We start from the raw sequence: 25,416 nt of genomic DNA, 5'->3' as shown, positions 1-25,416 counted from the left end.
TGACAGTGACAGAGGCTGGAGCAGGTATAGCGTTTGCCTTGCACATGGCTGACTCGGGTTCCCAGCATCCCATACATTTCCCAGAGCACCAGGAGTGATTCCTGAGTGCAGAGCCAGGAGTAATCGCCAGGTGTGGCCCAAAAAGCAAAAGAAAAAATAATAATCATAAAATAAAATTAAGTAAAATATAAACACACATAAAAATGAACATGATCTGGCCAAAATACTCATAAATTCAACTAAAATATTTTTCTTGATAATGTATTTTCTAGGATTGGGGATGTGCTAAAACATTTTTCTTCATAATTTCTTTAATAATGACAATAACGAAGATAATTAAACTAAACTGAGAGATTAAAAAGTTACTTCTCTTCTCTAAAAAGTAACCAATGAGTTGTTACTCATTTTGTTATACATTTTAACTTTTGGTTATGAAAGAAATGTTGGGAAGACCATCTCTGCCACTATTTAATAGAGGAAAAATTATGAGTTTATTCTAGGGAGCTAATCATCTAGGCAGCTAATCCTCTAACCTTTAAAAGTTTATCTCTACAAATTCTCTTCCATGGAATCTTTTCAAAGTTCCTTTGAACCAAAGAGAATACACACCTGCAATTAAAACACTGCCTGCTATTTCCTAGCACATTTTAAATCCATGGAAAATAAAGGACCAAAACTTAAAACAATAAAACAAGCAGAACCAATTTCCTTCTTAGCTCAACATGCATGTGTGGAAGAATGCCACAAATTCCATGTCAATCACTCTAAATTTAACAGCTAAATAATATGATGTTGTCATTTAGAATTAACTCCATGCTTCAGAAAATTAGAAAGAAAATATTGATCTACCGTGTTCTACTCCCAGGGCCTTGAGCTCTCCCAACAGATATTTTACAGTTCTAATTTCTTCAGCACACTGGTACACGTTTTTTGCCTTCTGCAAATCCTTCATTCTCGAATCTTGCATATGTGTATTTAAATCCTTTCCCTCACTTGTGATCTCTCCAACTTTTTCTCTGGCACTTTTTTCCTCATCCACAGCCAAGAAAGTTGGTTGTGACAGAGTAGGACTTCCTGGTACCTGATTATCTGGTTGGCTCTCTTTTCCATGTGAACGTAACAAATTAATGTATGTTTGGAGACACTTCAGTAGATCTGGTTCCCTGGGAACCTCTTGCTGTGGCAGAGTTCCATTAGTAAACGCAGGAGGAGCTGGTTTGTCCATCTTAGGAAACCCACATGGAACTCCAAAGCTAGAATTGAAGGAGTTTCTCAGAATATCAGTAGAGTTCACAGAGAGTGTCTTGGTTTGTGATGAAAAACAGTTGTCATCATCAGTCTGAACTTCCTACAGTAAAAAAGACAAAACCACAAATACAAGGTAAATCTTAAAAAATGTAAGCACTGACACGTAGACATTAGCTATAATAAGCTCAAGCCAGAAATATTAGAAAATGACTTTAGAAGGATGGAGTTATAGATTACCACTAATATGCTGGATTTCTCCTCAGCACAGTATTAATTTTTTTTAATCTTTTGTTTGTTTGGGGCCACACCTGGCTGTGTTCAGGGCTTACTCCAGTTTGCACACAGGTACTGCTTCTGGCAATGCTCATGGGACCATATGTACAGCTGCATATAAGGCAATCCCCTTACCTACTATACTATCTCTCCAGCTCCTAAAGTGGTTTTTATTCCCCTTTGGTTCTGGAGGCACATCCAGAGATGCTCAGGGGTTACCCTGGCTCAGTACTCAGGAATAACTCCTGGTGGTGTTCAGGGAACCATACAGGATGCTTGAGCTTGAACCTGTGTTGGCCGTATGCAAGGCAAGCATCTTACCCACTGTACCCACTCCAGCCCCATTACTGTTGTTTAAAAAAACAACAACAACAACTTAATCATCTCCGTTTGCAATGTGGAAACATTATAGAGCCATGGCTAAATATGTAAATACCACATATAGTTTTAAGACATTAAAAATTAGCCCACTTTGGGCTTAAAAGCACTTCCACTTTAAGAAATGACCCTGTAAAAAAATAACCTCAAACATACAAAAAGCATCAAATTCTTCCAGAACTATTATGGTAGTAAATATCCTAGCTGTTACTTAAATGTCTAACCATAGGGGAGTAGTTTACACAGACATAGATATACACTAGAATATTAGGAACTTATTAAAAATTTAAAAAACATACTGTAAAAGAAAAACATGTTTACAATAAGATATTAAATGAAAGAAGCAATAAAGCTATGTAAGATTTAATTATATATATTTTAAATGATACAAACTTAGCAAATAAAAACTTGAAAATGAAACGTATGCAAAGAACCCAATGATTGAAAAATGCTTTATCAATTAACAGCAATTGTGCTCAGGTGCTGGTTATAGATAACTTCTGTTTTTTAATTGGTCTTTCTCATGCCCCTTTAGAACTGTCCTTAATAAAGATTAAAGATTTTCTACAGAACTTTCTTAAAGAAGAAATCCGAGTGGCCTAAAGACACATGAAAAAATGCTTCTCATCACTAATCATCAGGGAGATGCAGATCAAAACAACAACGATACTATCTCACACCACAGAGACTGGCACACATCCAAAAGAACAAAAGTAACCAGTATTAGCGAGGATGTGGGGAGAAAGGGACTCTCCTTAACTGCTGGTGGGAATGCCAACTGGTCCAGCCTTTTTGGAAAACAGTATGGACGCTTCTCAAAAAATTAGAAACTGAGCTTCCATTTGACCCAGCAGTACTACTTCTGGGAATATATCCCAGAGATGTAATAAAGTATAGTAGAAATGACATCTGCACTTACATGTTCATTGCAGCACTGTTTACAATAGCCAGAATCTGGAAAAACCCTGAGTGCCCAAGAACAGATGACTGGTTAAAGAAACTTTGGTACATCTACACAATGGAATATTATGCAGCTGTTATAAAGGATGAAGTCATGAACTTTGCATAAAAGTGGATCAACATGGAAAGTATCATGTTGAGTGAAATAAGTCAGAAAGAGAGAGACAGACATAGAAAGACTGCACTCATCTGTGGAATATAAAATAACAGAATAGGAAACTAACACCCAAAAGTAGGAGAGATAAGAACCAGGAGGTCTGCCCCACAGCTTGGAAACTGGCCTCACATGCTGGGGGAAAAGGCAGCTCAGATAGAGAAGGGAACACCAAGTAGAATATGTTGGGAGGACCCATTCAGGTTGGAAGATGAGAGCTGAAAGTAGACTATAGACCAAACATGAAGGCTACTCAATACCTCTACTGCAAACTACAACACCCAAAAAGAGAGAGAACAAAAGGGAATGCCCTGCCACAGAGGCAGGGTGGGGTGGTGGGGGATGGGGTGGGGGTGGTGAGAGGGATACTGGGATCATTGGTGGAGGAGAATGGGCACTGGTGGAGGGATGGGTAAACAATCACTGTATGAGTGAAATGCAAACACAAACGTTCGTAAGTTTGTACCTCACAGTGATTCTCTAATAAAAAATTTAAAAAATAAAAAAGAAACCAGTCAGCCCCGGTGGCCTAATGGATAAGGCATTGGCCTCCTAAGCCAGGGATTGTGGGTTCGAGTCCCACCCGGGGTACAGGGGTTGCGTTTCGGGGCTGGAGCAATAGCACAGCGGGTAGGGCGTTTGCCTTGCACGCGGCCGACCCAGGTTCTAATCCCACCATCCCATATGGTCCCCTGAGCACTGCCAGGGGTAATTCCTGAGTGAAAGAGCCAGGAGTAACCCCTGTGCATCGCCGGGTGTGACCCCCCCCCAAAAAAAAAAAAGAAACCAAAAAATTATCTTGAATAAGCAATTGATCTTTACTGTCAGCATTAAGATACAATCAGTACATTCAATTCTGTCTCTTCAGAATAATTTCTAAAAGCAAGTAATTACTTGGATAGTTTATCTAGTGTACCCACAGTGTGGACCATTTGAGGGCAGGGTGGCTGCTGAGGAAACCAGACTGGGACAGCAGTGGATAAGCCAGAGCAAGACCGTGGAGTTGCCTGAGTTTCTAAAAGGTAAAGAGAAAAAAAAATCATTCATGTTTCATACTGCTTGTCTAATAACAGGCAACTAAGAGTTTCTATGCAAGCATTTTCTCATACTAACCAGACACAGTATGACAAGGTAGAGAGGAACTTCCAGAGGTCCTGGTGGGCAAGTCACTCATCAATGACATCTGTGTCTGCACATGCTCACAGAGGGCTTGGTAGATGATAGGTGAATACATCCTATAATGATCTTGCAAGGACTGATTTTGTGCCACATCTGATGAATCTCTATCACTTGAAGCTTCCTTAAGTATCTGTTTCTTATTGTCTAAAGATACTAACGTGAAAGAAAAACAAGTTCTCAAAATATGGTTCTTCCAAAACTTTTATCATCTCAGAAGAAAAAAGGGATTCTGATAGTTCAGTTCATCATACATAAGGGCCTTTCAGTACCTGTACTGCAAACCATAATGCCCAAAAGTAGAGAAAAAGTAAGAAGAAAAGCACCTCCACAGAGGCAGGGGGTGGGCAGGAGGGGGGAAGGAGGGATACTGGGGATACTGGTGGTGGAAAATGTACATTGGTGGAGGGATGGGTGTCTGATCATTGTATGACTGAAAAACTGAAAATCATGAAAGCTGAATCTCACGATGATTCAATAAAAAAGAAAAAAAAAGGGAGGGGGTTTCATCTTGACCCTTTCTTAAAAAAAAATATCACAGAAGAAACACCCATAAAACTCTCCACTGCTCACTCACTCCCCCACCAGGGTCCTGGGAACAGCAGCAACAAACAAAGCCATCTTTTTTTTTTTTCTTTTTGGGTCACACCTGGCGATGCACAGGGGTTACTCCTGGCTCTTCACTCAGGAATTACTCCTGGCGGTGCTTAGGGGACCATATGGGATGCTGGGAATCGAACCTGGGCCGGCCGCGTGCAAGGCAAAAGCCCTACCCACTGTGCTATTGCTCCAGCCCCAAACAAAGCCATCTTTCCTGGCTCCCGTCTGCCTCTGCCTGTCTTGGCTGTTCCAAGAAAACACTGTCTTGACCTAAGCTCTTTACCTGGACACTTCTCAGAACTGCCTTTACAGTGAAGTCACCTGAGAAACAAGGTGATATTTCCCTCTGAGCCACATCAACGCCTGCTCCTCGGCCTGAAGGGACCACACCCTGGGCAGTGGGCGTGGAGAGAACCACACTCAGGCTGAGGTATGCCATTCACGCTCTGCTGAAGCCCTTCCCCTCTGCCTCCGGGGCTTGCCTTTCCCGCCAGTATTCTCAACACTAATTTACACGAATAAAAATCAAACCCCAAATCTGTACAGCAGCAGCAGCAGCATTTTAGTGGGGTCTGACCCAACAGAGCTCCTGGGGGATGGAAGAAACAGCAGCTGGGGCTGAGGTGCTTACTCCCTCCCCCCATTCCCTCCAGGGAACCCTGGGCTGGCTCTGGCCCACGGGAGCATTCAATGCTCCTCAAGCCTGTGTCTCTCTCAGTTCCAGAACCATCTTCTTCCCCAGGCCTGTGGTTCCCTGCACCCCACTCACATCTTCGCAATGAGTCCCTCTGTAAATAACCCTTCTTGTAGTCTCTTAACTTTAGCATAATCATCTGTTTCTGGCTCTCTACCTCCCTCTGGATCTGGCTAAACTGGACCTGACCAGTGGCCTCTGTGCACCATTATCAGCAGGTCCATTCAAGAGTTCCTCAGGAAAGGTGCCCTGGACAGGAAACAGCATGCCCTGAGAGGGAACCCCGGAAGGCCCGGGAATAGGGGACGATGCTACTGCCCCACTGCTTGCTCACTGCGCCCCCAGGAACCAGGCCGCTGCCGTCAGTGTCCAGACCAGAGGCCGGGACACTTCTACTTAAGACCAGAAAGTTGGTACTCAGGCTTTGCAGACAAGGCCAACAGTCATCACAATTACTCAACTCTGCCCGTGGGACACAGAAAGTGCATAAATGAATTAATACAGTGTGCTTCAATTAAAATTTGTTTATAAAATAAATGAACTAAATATAATCTATAAAATGAAACCGGCTGCGGTACAATGATTCCTATATTAGACATAAACCGACACAGGAGTGTAAATAAATAAATCATAAACCAAATGTGCAATAAAATTTTCTGGTAGCTACATTAAGTAAAAGTCAAATTTTTTCATAATGTTTTATATAAGTATATCCAAATATATAATTAAACATGTATTTCATGTAAAAGTCTTAAGTTTTTCTTTGTACTAAGGTTCTAAACCTAATGTATATTTTAGCACATTTATAAACCTAATTTAATATACATTATAAACCTAATGTATATTTTAGCACAAAAAGCACATTTCAATCTAGATACTAAATTATCATCAAAACTCTGTATTTAGATCTTTTAGCTGAAAGTGTAGATTCACATACCCAAGTTATTTCAAACACACAACAGTTTTCTAATATATGAAGGAACAATTTTCAAATTTAAATTTAACTTAACCAACACTTAAAAGACAGATTTAGTTGTATCAGCTCCATTTCAAGTGGTGAGTAACAGAGCAGGCCAGAGCAATGTGATGGTTAGGAAGATGGTTAGGAAGCTATTTCCTTGACATAATTCTCTAACTCACCATCCAGCTCCATCTAGAACTCATCTCCAGCCCAATGAATGTCCTATTCTCAGTTCTCTCAGTCCCAGGACCCAGTGCTAGTGCTCCAGGTGATTTCCTGGCCTTGAGGCCCTGCCTAACAGAATCGAAGCCACACTGCTGCTACTTTGGCACCACACCATGGAGACACCTACTCTCATTCCTGCCTGGGTTATTTCTCACTGTGAGGCCTTTGACCAATCCTTTATGATTGTCTTCTTCTAAAGTCTCCAAAGGGCAGCATAGTCAACGGTAGCTTATCCCACACTGTCAGCTTAAGTATCACACAGGTAAATGAGCAGTCAGTCATGAAGTGTAAAATATTCTCAGTTACACTCAGTACAACTGGTGGCAGGCTCTCCTTATCTAACCTGAAACTGAACTGCTTACGAATCATGTGTTTTAACAATGCAGCTCAACAAGTTGATCTACTTGCAACTTACTCTGGATATATACATATAAATAAAGACAGTATCTACACGGACACACATAAACAATCAATTTGTGAATGTGGCAAAAAGAACAAAGATGATTCTGCACCCCTCCCAAATATTGTCATTCTGAGTTTCAGTCATTTCTCCTTTTTTCACATCCTGTGCAATAGAAAACTAGAACAAATACAGTGACTAGAATTTGTACAAAGAAGCACAAATGTACATTCCATAATAATAATAACCGATATATTATTAAAATGAAAGGTCAAGTACAGAACCCTGCTAATTAACCCAAACCAGCAGAACTAAGGATCATATTTAGACGAGTCAAAAAAATAAACTTACAGTTTTCTTTCCGGACTAAAGGAACAGTACATTTTTCATGCACTTTCCTCTTAGACCCATATCTTTTGCCTTCGAAAAGTCTGGGGTTATTTCTGTTTTCAGAATATGCTATTTCTGGATTAAAAGTTAAAACAAAAATTATTAGCACCAAGAAATGTCCTAAATTGAGAAAGATGATCAACAAAGAATTAAAAAAATAAAACCTGAGTCTTCCTTTCTTAAAATGTCCCGCAGCAAAGCAGCACACCTATCAAGCCCTTGGGGAGCTTCACTCTGCAAAGAAAAAGCCAATCAGAAATTTCAACGGGAATTTTTTTTTTTTTTTTTGGCTTTTTGGGTCACACAGCGATGCACAGGGGTTACTCCTGGCTCATGCACTCAGGAATCACTCCTGGTAGTGCTTGGGGGACCATATGGGATGCTGGGAATCGAACCCGAGTCGGCTGAGTGCAAGGCAAATGCCCTACCTGCTGTGCTATCACTCCAGCCCCTCAACATGAAATTTTAATGCAGAAAAATAAATACAAAGTTTTAACATTTCTAAATACTGACGTAATTTCCTTTTGGTGAAACAAGCAATGTTTTAAAACAAAAGACATCACACTTCCTTTGGGCATTTATTACTCTTGCTTTAAATTGTATACCTAAAGACTAATTATAAGTGTATATTCCAAAGGGGGTGTGGAGAGAGAGAGAGATAAAGACATGGAGGGAGGGAGGGAGGGAGGAAGGGATGGAGGGAGGGAGGGAGAGAGGGAGAGAGAGTGTGTTGGGAGCCTGTGCTAGTTTAATATTAAGAAAGTTCTTGTCCTGGGGACGTGTTGTCTAAAGGCTGGTTTATAGAAACCACTGTCTTAGGGTTACACAATCTAAGGGCTGACTTTCTTGTTTTTCTAGCGCGCTCTTTCCTCGTTCTGGTGGCAGAATATGTTGCTAAATTTTATCAATATATAACCAGGGAAAATAACGTTGAAAAGATGTAATTATAGAAAAACATCATTGATGTCTAGAAGCTCAGTACATTATAAACTTATGTATCTTGAACATTCCTGTATATTTTTTCAATGTATGTTTCCTTCTAGAGACCTATAAAAAGTCTGATGCTTGCTCAATAAAGACGCTGCGTGAGCACTGACTGTCAGTCCTCCTTACCCCGTTGCCCTTCACCTCAGGGACCCTGTTCGACTTAGCTAAGCTGGAAGGGATGGATGGGACGGGAAGAGGCAAGGGAAGAAAGGAGGGAGGGAGAGAGCCTGCCATAGAGACAGGATGGAGAGAGGGTGGTAGGAAGGAAACAGGGGACATTGGTGGTGGAAAATGCACACTGGTGGCGGGCAGGATAGGTGCTGAAACACTGTATGACTGAAATCTCACCACGATAAGCTTTGTAACTCTGTATCTCATGGTGACTCAAAAAAAAAAAAAAAGGGTATATTGTCTTTATTCAGTTCAAGTTTACCTGATTTTCTGAATCAGAATGGGTGGGACAGCCAGAATCAGCATTGAGACGAGCTACCTTTCTTAAGTGGATACTAGAAAACAAATTTGTCACAATTGTTAAAAATCATACCAAAAAATTTTCTTCCCACAAAGTATTAGTAAATAATCATTTTCTTCCCACCAAAGATTTTTAAAAGAATACTTGTCCTTGGGCCCAGAGCAATAGGACAGTGGAGAGGACACTTGCTGTGCACACTTCCAAGCCAGCAAAACTGATCTCTGAGCATAAGGGCCAAGAGTAAGCTCTGACCACTGCCAGGCCAGGTGTGGCCCCAAACCAAAGTAATAAACACTGACCAACCATGAATAATTTAGATTTATATAAGTATTTTGTGAAGATCATAAAACTGTTCAAACACTAAAATGATCAATATGGGACAACAGGAAAGGTTCCTCCCAAGATTATGATTCTTCTGGTTTTCTGGACTCAGCAACCTTCAGTTCACAGCCTCCAAAACTAAAACGATCTCTTGCTATTTGCTGAAGTTGTAAGCTCCTTTAAGTACTTACCCTTTCTTTCCATTTCCCAATTTACCAGGTCCAGTATGCTTTCCAGAAGGTACCACCTACAACAAAATAAATTCTATTATAGCAGATGCACAAATAGTTTTAGGTTATATTCTCAGGAATTCTTAGTAAAAAACCTGAATTATGGTTTCCTTTTTTGATAACCCATGGTAAACACAGTATTGAATCTCCCTTTTTTTTTTTTTTTTTTGCTTTTTGGGTCACACCCAGCAATGCTCAGGGGTTACTCCTGGCTTTGCACTCAGGAATTACTCCTGGTGGTGCTTGGGGGACCATATGGGATGCCGGGGATCGAACCCAGGTCGGCCGCGTGCAAGGCGAACGCCCTACCCACTGTGCTATCGCTCCGGCCCCTTGAATCTCCCTTTTAAGACAATTAAGTACAACCTCACTTTTAAGTGCAATTCTCTGGCATTAAATCCATTCGCCTATTGTGGAACCTTCACCAACCTTCATTACTAGACATCGGGTGATATTCCAATGTTAACCTCCTAATACGAACTTTTATTGTAGAGCAGTGGTTTATGTGACATTGTATAGAAGATCTCTCCTAGCCAATTCATCCTCACAGCCTCTCTCTAGTCCCTAGCAATTAATATTCTACTCTCTGCTTCTATGAACTTGATTGTGACAGATGTGGCATTTTGCCCTATTCTGTTTGGGGTTTTTAGGTTTGAGGGCCATACCTCATAGTGCACAGCACTAGACCTGGCTCTGTGCTTGGGGGTCACTACAAACGTTATTCAGAAGACCATATGCAGTACTGGGGAAATCAATGCAGGATCAGCCTCACTCAAGACAAGCTCCTCACTCTGTGGTCGTGATATTGGCCCTCCTTTGCCTTTGAGTGGAACATTCATTTAGCCTAGCATCCTTAAGATTCATTTACGTTGCCTATGGCAAAACTTAACTTTAAGGCTTAGTAGTAGTTCATGGCATATATGTGGCAAGTTTTCCTTTTTTGTTTTCTTTTGTTGTGGGGCCACTCACAGTAGTGCTCAGAGGTCACTCCTGCATCTTAAAGAGAACCTTAGTCTCCAGCTTATAAAGCAAGAGGCTAGCACATATGCTTAAGGTTGGTCCCACACTTTGGTGACTGCAAGCAATGTTGTAATGGACATGGGAGTACAGTTATCTCAAGATCCTGTTTTAAATACTGTAGGGCAAATGCCCACTAAGTAGAACTGCAGGATCATAGGTTCATCAGTTCAATTTTTCTTTATTTAAAGCATTTCCATATGGCTTTTCATAGCAGCTGCACTATCTTGCATGCCCAGTAAGAGTATACAGGGGTTTCAGGGCTGGAGCGATAGCACAGCGGGTAGGGCGTATGCTTTGCACGCGGCCAACCTGGGTTCAAATCCCAGCATCCCATATGGTCCCCTGAGCACCGCCAGGGGTAATTCCTGAATGCAGAGCCAGGAGTAACCCCTGTGCATAGCCAGGTGTGACCCAAAAAGAAAAAAAGAAAAAAAAAGAGTATACAGGGGTTCCAATTTCTCCACATCTCCTCTCTTGTAAAATAATCTACTTGGGGCCAGAGCAATGGTACAGACAGTAGTGCTACTTGCTTGCACACAGCCTGCCTGGGTTAATCCCTGGCTTCCCAAGCAGGTCAGCCAGGTGTGATCTCCCAGTAGAGCCAGGAGGAAGCCCTGAGAACAGCTGGGTATTGCCAAACAAACAAACAAACAAACAAGACCCCCTATTTTTGTTTAATTTTATTCCCTCTTTGTAATTGCTGTGTTGACTGGGCTATGCATTTGGGTGAGGTGCTCACTTCACTGCAGCACCTGCTGAGGGCTGCACCCTTGAGAGTTCTTCCCAGCAGTCACGCACTCTGGCTGAGGCACCTGCACGCTTAGCTGTGCTGTGCACACCCTTGGCTAGATGTGCTGGAGGCTGCACACTTTGGTGCAGTTGTGGGATTACACTAACAGCAGTGCCACTGGATTACCTTGGCGTGCAGGGAAGCGTTTGGTATTTAACCTGCTCGTTGTCTCCTACCTTACTACCACTGCCTGAAAGCAGATGGATGAAAGACTCACACTAATATCTGTTTTTGTTAACCACAAGAAATGCAAGGATTTTGTCTTTCATGATAAGATAAAAAAAAAAAGTGAACATAGCTAGAATTCAGCAGCTATTAGAGGCGGCGGTAATCTGCTAACTGTGCTCCAGAACTACTCTCCATAGGCTCCAAATTTACCACATCATTCTGTATTTACCGCGTGTATTACTTTAGGCTTTATGTGTTTTCAGGTATATTATGCTATGATTATCGGGGACTATTCAAATATCTTTTCATACAAATTAGTAGCAATTGCTTGTTTGCTTTATGCTATTCCAGCTTACGGAAGATTTCATAGGGACACACTCGGATAGCATGTATGTTTATCTTAAAAGCTTTATTCCCCCCCAAAATAAAAGTACACTTTGAGAATAATTTGAGTATAAAGCCTTTCATTTCTACTTAATCCACTCTGAGTTATTTCTGGTGCAAACCTAGATTTCCAAGGGATAGCTAGCCTGAAATTATATATCCAACTAGATATAATGTAGCGCTGTAGCACTGTTGATTTGCTCCAGAGGGCACCAGTAACATCTCCATTGTGAGACTTGTTTTTACTGTTTTGGGCATATCAAATATGACACGGGGAGCTTACCAGGCTCTGCCATGCGGGCGGGATACTCTCAGTAGCTTGCCGGGCTCTCCGAGAGGGATGGTCAGCCGTGTGCAAGACAAACGCCCTACCTGCTGTGCCACTGCTCTAGTCCAGATATAATGTAACATTTTAAAATATGATCTGGCTCCAGTTATGTGGATCCGAATCCTGTCTCCATTGCTCATCAGTTCTATAACTAGTCAAGAGTTATGTAAATAACTATTCATGCCTCAATTTTCCTCATTTACAAAAGATAATAGCCTATATCAAAGGGTTATTGTACAGATTGAGTAATAATACATAATGTGTAAAAGTACTTAGAATAGTACTTGCAATGTAAGTGCTACTTAAACATGACCTCCTTTACCATTAATAAGACAGTAAATAAACTTTCTAAAAGGCTTAAATTCTGTTGCTCATCATGCTGTGTGAAACGTATTTTAGGGGATTCTTGCATTGAATCTCTCCCATCCTTTGAGATTTTTAGTACCCATGTTATAGAAACAGGAAAGGTGGTCCAGAGTAATGAGGAGGGCTTTACTTTGCTAAACATCACCACCAGTTGTGGCAGAGTATATTAAACTCGGCATCTGTGACAACGACTCTGAAAACTATCCTTCCCTCCTTGCTAACTGCACTTATTTTGCGTGCAGCATAAAAGAAAACTCTCTATGATGGGGCTGGTCTCAACATCCCCACAGAAAGTCTTGAAACGAAAGTGTCAGACCATGTTAATGCGAACAGCAGTGGGGTGAGCTGGTCAAGCCCGTAGCAACATAAATAAAGAGGCGGTCCGGGGAGCCACACGAGGCACGGCTGACTCCATCCCTGAAGTCTCGCCTTCGCCAGGGGCCGCCCCGGGCTCCAGGAGCCTGCGCTGCCCGGGTCCCTCGGCCCTGACAGGCACCCACAAGGTGTGGGCCTGGGGCGCGGGCCGGGGGCGCGGGAGGGGTCCCCCGCTCGGAGGGGCGGCCGCCGGCCCCGCCTCCAGCCTTCCTGCAGCCGCCGCAGTCTGGGTTCTGGACGCCCCGGTTCTGAGCTCCGGCCGCCCCGAGCCCCCGCCCTCCCGGGCCACGCCGGGCCCCCGGCCTCACCTGGCCGGGTCGGGAGCCGGACCTGACCATCTCTCGCAGCCTCAGCGCAGCGCAGACGCACGACCGGGCGCTCGGAACCAACCGCCACCGGCGCCGTGGCCCCGCCCCCAGCTTCCGCTTCCGGACAGGAGCCCGCCGGACGCCCCGAGCTCCCGCCGCGGGCTGCGCAACAGTGGCTGCGGCTGTGGGGAGACCCCGGCTGGCGGGCCGGGACCGGGGCTGGACCGGGGCCGGACGGGTGGGCGGGGTTTGGACAGGGTGGGCGGGGTCTGGTAGGGCGGGGTCTGGTGGGGGGCGGGGTCTGGGCGGGGCGGGTGTAGGCGTGGCAGGGCGGGGCGGGGTCCTGGGCGGGGTCCTGGGCGGGGTCTGGGAGGGCCAGGGAGGGCTGGGGTCTTGGAGAGGCGTGGTGGGGCGGGGTCTGGGAGGGGCGGAGCTAGGGTGGGGAGAGCAAGGCTGGGATAGGCGGGGAGTAGCATGGGCGTGGCGGGGCGGGATTGAGGCGGGGCTGGGACAAGGTGGGGTCGGGCCTGGGCTGGAGCCGGGCCTGGGCCGGGAAGGGCGGGGTTTGGACGAGTCTGGGTTTGGGCGGGGCTTGGGAGGGGCCGGAGGCGGGGACGGGACCTGGGCAGGGACAGGAAGAGATGCCTAGAGACCATACCCTAAAAGCCAAATTCCTGAACCCCAGAGAGAACAGAAGCCCTGGTGGGGTCAAGTGGAAGGGGTTCACAGTCCTGTTGAGGCTATAGGGAGTGGAGATCAAGGACTCGACAGACCAGAGTAAGGGATAGGGGAGAAGGAGCTTAGATTTCAGGCGCTTGCAGTTTTCCTATTTTCTTTTTTTTTTGCAGTTTTGCTCTTTGGACTTGGACTTCTTAATTCTCATTAAAAAATACAACCCTGGATCTCGTTAATTTTGCATAATTTTGATGACAGCTTCACCGTGGCTCATGAATTTAGAATGATGCTCCTTAATTGAGATTTGGTTTCCATGCATAGTTGTCTACTCTCGCATGCATAGTCAAGATAATTACTTATAATAAATATGACACGATAATCTTACCTTTGGTATGCTGGAAATGAGAATTAGTCTTTGGTTTTTAAGGCATTTATCGAGTTTTAAATTAGTTTTTTAAATCAAATTTGGGAGAAATTAACTCAATAGATTCCATTTTCTTAGATGAGAAAATAAGCTACCTTTAAGAAAATCTCAATTTCAATGAAAATTAAAATCCAGGAATTAAAATGCCCAGCAGTATGTTACATACTCATCCTGAGCGTGGTTTGGGGAAATTAGGCACGTACTATATTTAGTTTTGATTAGATTTGATTGTGAAACTTTCCGTTATTTTTTTAAACCTGTCTGATTTTTCTTAACACAGTTTTAGAAAAGTGTAGATTAGCAAGAATAAAAACAGCCTGCAATCAATTCCACTGCTCTGGTATTACCACTCTTTACAATTTTCTTTTGGAAGTCTACTTCCCTCTAGATTTTTCCCAACAGTGTATTTATGTAAAATATATTAGAACAGAAAGAATATATATCACGGTAACTGAATTTGCTGTGACTGTACTCCAATATCACCTGAAATTAATTTCAACTTACATTCTAAGTCTTCTCCTAGGAGCTGCAAGCCTTTGATATGCTGCAGGATGTCCCCAGTCAGTGCCAAGATCTTTAGGCCCTGATACAAAAACTAGGCTCACTCAACCCAAATGGAAAGAATTCAAGCATGAGTCAGAGAAATAAATAATCAAAACAGGCAGAGATATGATACCAAACTTGACTAAATTCAGGTATCCGGCACCCAGGCAGAGAGTCAGGCTGGGTAACCTCCTCCTGTCCACCCCCATACTTCCAGAAACCACGGTGATCATTCCCACCCCCCACAGCCACCACCAACTCAACCCATGGACCCAGATCATAGATATACAAATCTCTCAGCCATGCAACAGCTCTCAATTCCTCAATACTGAAATTCCAGGACAAGCCCACCAAATTAGATGGGAAAGTAATACAGAAGCAGACTAAACTCAACAAACAAAAACAATACAGAAGGCTCAACTTGCAACAATTTAATAAATTCTTAGTGAAGGACTTTACAGCCTGGCATCAGAATAATAATTGTCACAAAGATTGATTTTTTATATTTATTGGTTTTAATACTGGAGCTTTGTTAATAATAAATTTGAATTATAAATATTTATCAACTCCACTACCCAGGCACCGCCATGCTCCAGGCCACTTTCTGGATACTCGGGCTGAATCTCACACATGAGTGAAGTACCACAGAACCAGGTAAAGGAGAACATTGTGACCTTGGACTCCAGGCTCAACGAGACCCAGAAACAAGATCCTCTGCCTGCCTCCTCCAATCTCTGGCGCCCCAGGGACCAAGCCCAGACGCCTTACCCTACCTACGCCAGATAAATACCTCATCGGCCGACCTCCACTACCTCCACTACCCAGCCACCGCCACGATACAGGCCACTTTCCAGACACACAATAGGACACTTCATACCCATTTTCCATAATTTCCAAACCATATTTGATAGGGTTCAAATATGGTGTGAACCATGGGAACACCTGTAAGGGCGATTGGAGGCCTCCCTAAGAACCTCCATCCCTCTGGAAGAGCCAGGCAAGCTATCGAGAGTACCCTGCCTGCACGGCAGCGCCTGGCAAGCTATGAGTGGCGTATTTGATATGCCCAAAACAGTAACAACAATGGGCCTCATTCGCCTGACACCGAAAGAGCCCCCAATATGGCAGTATTAAGAAGGATGAGCAAGGGGAGGCTGATAAAATGTCAGAGACTAACTAGACTGCCAAAACGAAGAAGGACTAAAATGACTGTACTTTCAACGCATGTACACTGGCATCAGAAGCATCCATCAAGGACCTGATGGTGCAAGCACAGAAGATCAAGTACAACATCACTGATCTGACCAAAACAAGAGGGCATCAATCACATCACGCCATTTTCAACACGGGAGAAGAACTGTTCCTCAGAACATGCGACAGCAGAGTCATTGATAGTGTCGGTGTCAACATGAACTTGGCCATGAGCATTGATTCATTCGAATGCCTAACAACCCAAATCAGACGATTATGCTTGAATAGATGTGACTCACTGATGGCGGTTTCTATCTTCATTATCTACGCACCAACATCAAACTATGATGAAGAAGAAATTGATAAGTTTTACATTGAGCTGGAGAAGTTCTATAAAGAAGACCACACCTTCTACAAGATCATTGTTGGTGATTTTAATGCCAAGATAGGACCGAGAAGGTTGCCCTAAGAACTCCACTTTGGGATCCATGGTCTAGAATAGAACGAACAGGGTGAGAGACTGTCTGAGTTCATCATGTCGACTAAGACCATCATGGTAACTCACAGTTCCAGAAGGCTGAATCTAAATGTTGGATATGGGAGTCTCCTGGAGGACAGTTCCACAACAAAATTGACCACATCATATTCAATCGAAGGTTTTGCCTGACCGATGTCACTGTTGTTCCAAAATTCCAAACAGGATCAGACAACCATCTCGTTTGTGCAAAATTCTACTTCACAGAGCGGGGAGAAAGGTCTGCAAAGTTTAAGTTTAAGAAGAGAATTCCCAGAATGACCACCAACTGGGAACTCTTTGGCACTATTGTGGCAACATGGGAAGATGCCGTCATTGACAACACTGGTGAGGAATACAATCAACTGGTTCAGCACCTCCATGACAGCATGAGGAATGCCAAGAGTGGGAAAGCCACAAACAGATTCCTGTCTTCGGAAACCCTCGAGTTCATTCGCCAACTTGTTTTGGCAAGAGCTTCAGGCAATCATTAGCTAACGTCAGAGCTCGCAAAGCTGTGCAAAGAAGCAATAAAGGAAGACCTCAAAGAGAGAAGAACAGTAGTGTTGGCTGATTTGGCAGAAGCCAGGAAAAGTATTTACAACGCTCACCTGCCCTTTGACAACTACAAGACCAAGATGACTGCCCTCTGACATCCTGATGGATCTATCACATTTTTCAGAGGGGCAATGGAGAGGATTATTCATGACTTCTATTTGGATCTCTACGACAGCCATGTCTACCTGCCCACATAGCAAATTCCGCAGGATAGATATGTAGTTCCCAATGTCCTCCCTTCCGAAATCTGACACTCTATTTCGTCGGTAAAGATGCGTATAGCCCCCAGTCCAGACAAGGTCGGACCTGAATATCTGAAGAATCTGCCACCAGTACTCGTCACTACACTGGCTCGGCTCTTCACACGCTACCTATCCATATGCAAGGTTCTGTCCCACTGGAAAACCAGCAGGACCGTTCTGTTGTACAAGAAGGGAGACATTCATGACATCGGCAACTATAGCCCAATCTGCCTGTTGTCCGTCATCTACAACTTATTCACTCGAGTCATCCTGAATAGAATAGGCAGAACACTAGATGAAGGACAACCATGCGAGCATGCCGGGTTCCAAAAAGGATTCAGCACAATCGATCATATCCACACAGTGACCAAGCTCATTGAAGTTTCATGAGAGTTCAAGATGCCTCTCTAACGTTCATTGATTTAAAGAAGGCCTTTGAATCTGTTGAGACTGAAGCAATCATCAAAGCCCTATCCAAACAGGGCATTCAAACTCAGTACATCAAGACCCTCTGTGAGATGTATCACAGATTCACCACCAAGATCTCACCATTCTACAAGGAAGTGATCATTGACGTTCATCAGGGTGATACCATTTCAGTGCCACCCTTAAGAATGTCATTCGACGACTAGAATGAGAAGGAATGGGGGTGAAGATAGATGGTCGGCAACTACACCACCTCTGCTTTGCTGATGACATTGTTCTAATAACACCAAACATTAGCCAAGTGGCACAAATGCTGGCCAACTTCAACCGTGAGTGTGGAAAGGTCAGACTGCAGCTGAATCTCAGCAAAATGATGTTTATGAAAAACGAACTAGTTCCTGATGTTCCATTTGCTCTCAGTGTAATGAACATCTCCAAATGCAGCAGTTATGTGTACCTGGGTCAAGAACTCAACATGAGGAACTACTTGGTGCCAGAACTGCACAGGAAGAAGAGAGCAGCATGGAACGCCTTCAAGAGCTTTGAAGACATGGTTAAAAGGACAAAGAACCTACAGCTCCCAGCACATCTTTTTGACTCCACCATTCTTCCTGCACTAACATATGGCTCAGAGTCCTGGGCCCTACAAAAACAGTATGAGAATGCTATTTGGGTATCCGAAAGAGGAATCGAAAGAGCTATGCTTGAAGTATCACGTTTTACTCAAGTGAGAGAAGGAATCCGAAGTTTAAATCTCCATCAACAATCAAGAATCAGGGACCCTGTCTCGTTTGCCAAGGCATCGAAAAATAGATGGGCCGGACACGTAATGCGATTTAGAGATGACCACTGGGCTAGAGATATTACTGACTGAATTCCACGGGACGTCAAAAGACCGTGTGGCTGCCCACCTACGAGAAGGTCAGACTTCTTTGTCAAAACTTTGAACCAACGATTTGAGGTTCTTCATGTTCCTGGAGCAAACGGATACCATTGGGCTACACTAGCACGCGACAGGAACAAATGGAGATGTTACTGGCACCTGCTTGAGCAAATCGAAGATCAACGGGATGACAAGTGATACAAGTGATTACAAGTGATTTATCAACTGTTGTGGCTTTTTTCTACATAAAAATAAGTTAAAAATTAAAAAACTAACCACTCAAGAATCAAAATGTAACTATACTGAGATGAGCAGATGTGTTCTAAGTAAGACAGTTTGATAAAATAGAGTATACTCTCTAAGAATCCAAGTATAGGTATACTCCAAAGAGTGTAGCATCATTTCTACATAAATTGTATAGGAATTATTAAATTAAATTACATTTAAATTTAATTACATCTTAAAGGAATTATTAAAAAACAAATGGAATATAACAAATTAATTAGGAGTGGACTACTCATGACTTTTCAGGGGAGGAAATCTCTGGTTTGGGTATTTCTCAGAACCAAGGTAAGACCCAGATTTTGACCATACTTGACCGTTTCCAGGGGTTGCTCTAGCAATTGAAAACTTGCTCTAGCATAGTACAAGTGGGTATGATTTTTACCTTGAAACACAATTTTCTGGTAGGGCCAGAAAAATAGCACGGGGGGTAAGATGCCTTGCATGTGGCAGACCCTGGCTCAAACTTCCAATATGATGTCCTAAGCACTGCCAAGGGTGACCCCAGAGCAGAAAACCAGATGTGCCCCTCCCAAAGTATTGTAATGAGCATACAATGAAGCTGGTAGTCATGCAACAATGATATTCCAATCTTAGATTTATTTCTTATTTTGGCTCCAACAGGTCTTTTTCAAATTTTTATTGAGCTTCTGTGATTCTTCAATATTTTGGTGGTTTCCCATGCACAAAATTCCAACACCACCATCACTATTGTACCTCCTCCCTCCGCCAAGGATCCCAACTCATCTTCCTTTCAACTCCCCCAGAGGTACACTCCAACTCAGTTGTGTGGATCAGTTCTCCTGTTCTGTTGCGTTTGGCCTTCTGTTGCTACCCTGCTGTGAAACTTTAGGTCCCACATGAGTGGAGAGAATTTTTTTTAAAGCTTTTTAAATTTAATTTCTTTTTACATGAATCACTGTGAGGTACAGTTACAGACTTACAAACTTTCATGCTTACGTTTCAGTCATACACTGATCGAGTACCCATCCCTCCAACAGTGCCCATTCTTAACCACTAATGATCCCAGTATACCTCCCACCACCCTGACCTCTTTCCCGCTACCCAACTCCACCTCTGTGGCAGGGCATTCCCTTTTGCTCTCTCTCTCTCCTTTGGGGTGTTGTGGTTTGCAACAGAGGTATTGAATGGCCATCATGTTGGGTCTGTAGTCTACTTTCAGCTCACATCTCCCATCCCGAGTGGGCCCTCCAAGCACCCTTTACTTTGTGGTTCCTTCTCTATCTGAGCTGCCTTTTCCTCCAGCATTTGAGGCCGGCTTCCAAGACATGAAGCAATCCTCTTGGTATACATCTCTACTATTCTTGGGTATGTCTCCCATTCTGTTACTTTATATTCCAAAAATTAGTGCAATCTTTATATGTCTGTCCTTCCCTTTCTGACTCATTTCACTTAACATGATACTCTCCATGCTGATCCACTTATATGCAAATTTCATGACTTTATCCTTTCTAACAGCTGCATAGTATTCCATTGTGTAGATGTACCAAAGTTTCTTTAACCAGTCATCTGTTCTCAGGCACTTGGGTCTTTTCCAGATTCTGGCTATTGTAAATAGTGCTGCCATGAACATGTAAGTGCAGATGTCATTTCTACTATACTTTATTGCATCTCTGGGATATATTCCCAGAAGTGGTAGGGCTGGGTCAAATGGGAGCTCCATTTTTTAAGAAGCATCCATATGGTTTTCCAAAAGGGTTGAACCAGTTGGCATTCCCACCAGCATCTCGCCAACACCGGTTGCTTTTGGATGTGTGCCAGTCTCTGTGGTGTGGGATGATATCTCATTGTTGTTTCGATCTGCATCTCCCCGATGATTAGTGATGAGGAGCATTTTTTCATGTGCATTTTGGCCATTCGGATTTCTTCTTTGAGAAAGTTTCTGTTCATTTCATTGTCCCATTTTCTGATGGGGTTGGATGTTTTCTCTTGTAACCAGTGCCTTGTATATCCTTGGTATCAGCCCCTTATAAGATGTATTTGGTGAATATCCTTTCCTATTCTGTAGATTGTTTTTGTATTCTGGTCACGGTATCTTTTGAGGTACAGAAACTTCTTAGTTTAAGATAGTCCTATTTGTTTATCTCTGTTTCCACTTGGTTGGTCAGAGGTGTGTTATCTTTGAAGATAACTTTAGCTTCAATGTCACAGAGGGTTTTGCTGACCTTGTCTTCAATGTATCTTATGGATTCTGTCTGATGTTGAGGTCTTTAATCCATTTTGATCCAAGTTTTGTGCGTGGTGTTAGGTAGAGGTCTGACCCCATTTTTTTGCATGTAGCTGTCCAGTTTTGCCAGCATCATTTGTTAAAGAGGCTTTCCTTAATCCACTTCACATTTCTTGTTCCATTATTGAAGATTAGATGAGCATATATTTGAGGGTGTGTGTAAGGATATTCCACCCTGCTCCATTGGTTTGTGATGCTGTCTTTGTTCCAGGACCATGCTGTTTTAATTATTACCACACTGTAGTAGAGTTTAAGGTTGAGAAATGTGATGCCTCCCATCTTCTTTTTCCCAAGTATTGTTTTAGCAATTTGTGGGGGTTTGTTGTTCTATATGAATTTCAGGAGTGTTTGATTCATTTCTTTGAAGAATTTCATGGGTATCCTTATAGGGATCACATTGAATCTGTCTAATGCTTTGGGAGTATTACCATTTTGACAATATTGATTCTCCATATCCATGAGCAGGTGATATGTTTCCATTTCCATTTCCTCATGTCCTCTTTTATTTCGTGGAGTAGTGTTTTATAGTTTTCTTTGTAGAGGTCCTTTACTTTCTTCGTTAAGCTGATTTTGAGGTACTTGATTTTCTGAGGCATGATTGTGAATGGGATTGGTTTTTTCATGCAACTTTCCTTTCTTTCATTATTTGCATCTAGGAAAGCATTGGACTTTTGGGTATTGATTTTATAGCCTGCGACTTTACTGTACAAATCTATTTTTTCTAAGATTTCCTTGGTAGAGGCTTTAGGGTTCTCTAGATATAGTATCATATCATCTGCGAATAGTGAGAGCTTGATTTCTTCCTTTCCTATCAAGATGCCCTTAATATCTTATTTTTGCCTAACCATTATTGCAAGTACGTACAATAGTATATAGAACAGAAGTGGTGAGAGTGGGCATCCTTGTCTTGTCCCTGATCTTAGAAGCTCTTAGTTTTCCCCCATTGAGGATAATGCTTGCTATAGGCTTGTGGTGGATGGTTTTGACTATATTGAGGAAAGTTCCTTCAAAACCCATTTTGGTGAGAGTTTTCATCATAAACAGGTGCTGGATATTGTCAAATGCTTTCTCTGCATCTCTTGATATCATCATATGGTTTTTATCTTTTGTTGATATGATGGATTATGTTGATTGATTTCCGGATGTTAAACCATCCTTGCATCCCCGAGATGAATTCTACTTGGTCACGGTGTATGATCTTTTTGATGTTGTTAGATTCTATTTTTAGCATTTTGTTGAGGATCTTCGCATCCATGTTCATCAGGGATATAGGCCTATAGATTTCTTTTTTAGTAGTGTCTTTGTTTGCTTTTGGTATTAGGGAGATATGTGCCTCATAAAACTGTTTGGGAGAGTTTCTTTTTCTTCAATTTCCTGGAAAAGCTTAAGAAGAACGGGCAGTGAGTCCTCTTTAAATGTTTGGGAGAATTCTCTAGTGAATCCATCTGGACCTGGGCTTTTGCTTTTGGGAAGACATTTGATTACAGTTTCAATTTCCTTGATAGTGATAGGTCTATTTAGGTATTCCAAATCTATTTAGGTATTCCAAATCTCTTGGGAAAGCATAGGAAGACAGGAATTTATCCATTTCTTCTAGGTTCTCTTGTTTTGTGGCATACAGACTTTTAAAGTAGTCTCTGATGATGTTTTGTGTTTCTTTGGTTTCTGTTGTGATATCCCCCTTTTCACTTCTGATTCGGTTTATTAGGGTTCTCTCCCTTTCTTTGTGAGTCTTCCTAGTGGTTTATCGATCTTGTCTATTTTCTCAAAGAACCAGCTCTTGGTTTCATTGATCTTTCATATTGTTTTCAGGGTTTCCATGTCTTTAATTTCTGCTCTAAGTTTTGTTATTCCTTTCCTTCTGCCTGGTTTAGGGTCCTTTTGTTGGTCCTTTTCTAAGCTGTGAAGTAGTTATTTATGTGGGCTCTTTCTTCCTTCCTGAGAAACGCTTGTAGCACTATAAATTTCCCCTTAATACAGCTTTAGCTGTGTCCCATAAATTCTGGTAACTCATGTCTTTATTCTTACTTGTTTCCAGGTATCTTTTTATTTTTTCCCTTAGTTTCCTCCCTGACCCACTCATTGTTCAACATTTAATCGTTTAATTTCCAGGTGTTTGATTTGGTTCTCTGTCTGTGTGTGATTAACTTTTATCTTCAATGCATTGTGGTCTGAAAAGATAGTTAATACAATTTCTCTCTTCCTGGTTCTAGTGAGGTATGTTTTGTGACCCAGCACGTGGCCTATTTTGAAAAATGTTCTGTGTGCAATAGAAAAAAATGTGTATTCTTTCTTTTGGGGATGTAAAGCCCTGTATAGATCTATTAGCCCTCTCTCTTCTATTTCTTCCTTCAAAACCAGTGTTTCCTTGCTGAGTTTTAATCTTGTTGGTCTATCTAGAAGCGATAAGGTGGTTTTGAAGTTTCTAACTACTATTGTGTTGCTAGTAATGTCCTCCTTAAAATATATTAGCAGTTGTTTTTGGTATTTAGCTGGTGCCTCATTAGGTACATACACGTTTAGGAGTGTCATTTCTTCCTGCTATACATATCCCTTGATTAATAAAAAATGGCCTTCGCTGACCCTTCTATTATTTTTCAACCTGAAATCTATGTTGTCAGATACTAGTATGGCCACCCCGGCTTTTCTGAGGGAGTTTTGTAGGGTTGTTTTCCATCCTTTGACTTTGAATCTGTGTTTGCTCTGACTTTTCAGATGTGTTTCTTGTAGGCAGCAAAATGTTTGATTCAGTTTCTGAATCCATTTAGCCACTCTGTGACTCTTAATTGGTGCATTAGGCCATTGACATTGAGAGAGATTATTGTCATGGGGTTTTGTGCCATTTTTCTGTAGGGGTTTGTTGCATGTGTAGGGGTTTTTCTTGTCTTCCAGTAGATCCTTTATTCTTTAAGTTTGGTTTTGAGTCTACGAAGATCCTGAGCTGTTGTTTATCCATGAAATAGTAAAACATTCCTTCGAGTTTGAGTGAAAGTTTAGCTGGATAAAGTATTCTTGGTGAGTTGTTCAGTTCGTTGAGTTTTTTTTTCCCACTATATCCCACCATTATCTTCAAGCTTGGAGGATTTCCTCTGATAGGTCTGCTGTAAATGTAAGGGGTGCTCCGTTGTATGTGATTTCGTTCTTTGACCTTGCTGCTTGCAGTATTGTGTCTCTATCCATGGCATCCATTATTCTATGATATATCTTGGAGGATTTTTTTATTAGGGTCTCTTAGCTGGCACTCTTCAGGCTCTGGATCTGGATGCCTGCATTCTCCAGCTCTAGGAACTTCTTAGCGATGATAACTTTAACTGTGGCTTTTTCATTGGGGTTGCCTCCCTGTCCTTTTGGTACTCCAATGATTCTTATGTTGTTTCTCTTGAATTCATCCCTTAGGACTCTGATTCGCCCTAAAGCTATTTTGAGGTCTTTTCCCATTGTTTGTTGTTTCCTATAAGCTTTCTGCAGCTCATATTTAAGCTCACTGATTCTTCAGTATGAGCTTCTTAAGCTCACTACTGTCTTCAGCTGTAGTCATTCTACTGTTGAGGGCACCCACTGTTTTTTTTTTAAATTTTTTATTAGTTTTTTTTTTTTACACTACAGTCATTAATTTATTATTTGTTCAAAGGCTCATACTGCAAGTACTAAGCCAGTGGCAGCTTTGATTTTGGGGTGCCCCCTTTTCACATGTTTAGGAAGATAAAAGCTGACTGAGATGCATATACATGGATGGAAACTAAAGGCGCCGAGTCCGTCACGAGGCATCGCCGGCACATTTCTACAGCCTGGCAGCCCGCAGTCACAGGTCTTTGAGGTCCTTCTGGATGTTCCACAGGGTGTCGGTGATTTTCTTGAGTTGCGCGACCTCGTCATCCTTCAGCTTCTGGTTAATAACACTGGTCAAGCCGAGAGCATATTAGTGAATCACCATAAGGTACAGTTACAGACTTACAAACTTCCATGCTTGCGTTTCAGTCATACAATTGTCGAGTGCCCATCCCTCCACCAGTGCCCATTTTCTACCACTAATAGTCCCAGCATGCCTCTCACCACCCAATCCCATGCTCCCCCCACCCCACCCCGCCTCTGCAGCAGGACATTCCCTTTTGTTCTCTCTCTTCTTTTGGGTGTTGTGGTTTGCAGTAGAGGTATTAAGTGGACATCATGTTCGGTCTATAGTCTACTTTCAGCCCACATCTTCTATCCCGTGTGGGACCTC

General features: G+C 42.5%; 1 protein-coding gene and 1 non-coding gene across 2 annotated transcripts in view; one reads left to right on the top strand and one right to left on the bottom strand.

Moving 5' to 3' along the window:
- Window positions 1-13,401, bottom strand: part of CCDC14 (coiled-coil domain containing 14) — a 43,579-nt gene extending 30,178 nt beyond the window's left edge. The window contains exons 1-8 of the mRNA XM_055129407.1: window positions 13,209-13,401; window positions 9,431-9,486; window positions 8,880-8,952; window positions 7,624-7,693; window positions 7,421-7,534; window positions 4,127-4,345; window positions 3,934-4,028; window positions 850-1,348 (exon numbers count right to left, since the gene is read on the bottom strand). Of these exons, the coding sequence (XP_054985382.1) occupies window positions 850-1,348; window positions 3,934-4,028; window positions 4,127-4,345; window positions 7,421-7,534; window positions 7,624-7,693; window positions 8,880-8,952; window positions 9,431-9,486; window positions 13,209-13,238 (1,156 nt within the window). The 5' untranslated portion in view covers window positions 13,239-13,401. The remainder of the gene's footprint in view (window positions 1-849; window positions 1,349-3,933; window positions 4,029-4,126; window positions 4,346-7,420; window positions 7,535-7,623; window positions 7,694-8,879; window positions 8,953-9,430; window positions 9,487-13,208) is intronic.
- Window positions 3,532-3,604, top strand: TRNAR-CCU (transfer RNA arginine (anticodon CCU)). Its single transcript has one exon. It is a non-coding gene; the product is annotated as a tRNA-Arg (tRNA).
- Window positions 13,402-25,416: the final 12,015 nt, after the last annotated feature.

The sequence above is a fragment of the Sorex araneus genome, chromosome 2, assembly GCF_027595985.1.
Source record: "Sorex araneus isolate mSorAra2 chromosome 2, mSorAra2.pri, whole genome shotgun sequence".
NCBI classification, from domain to species: domain Eukaryota; kingdom Metazoa; phylum Chordata; class Mammalia; order Eulipotyphla; family Soricidae; genus Sorex; species Sorex araneus.
Note: the sequence above shows the minus strand (reverse complement) of the source record. Positions and strands in the feature narration are given on the sequence as shown.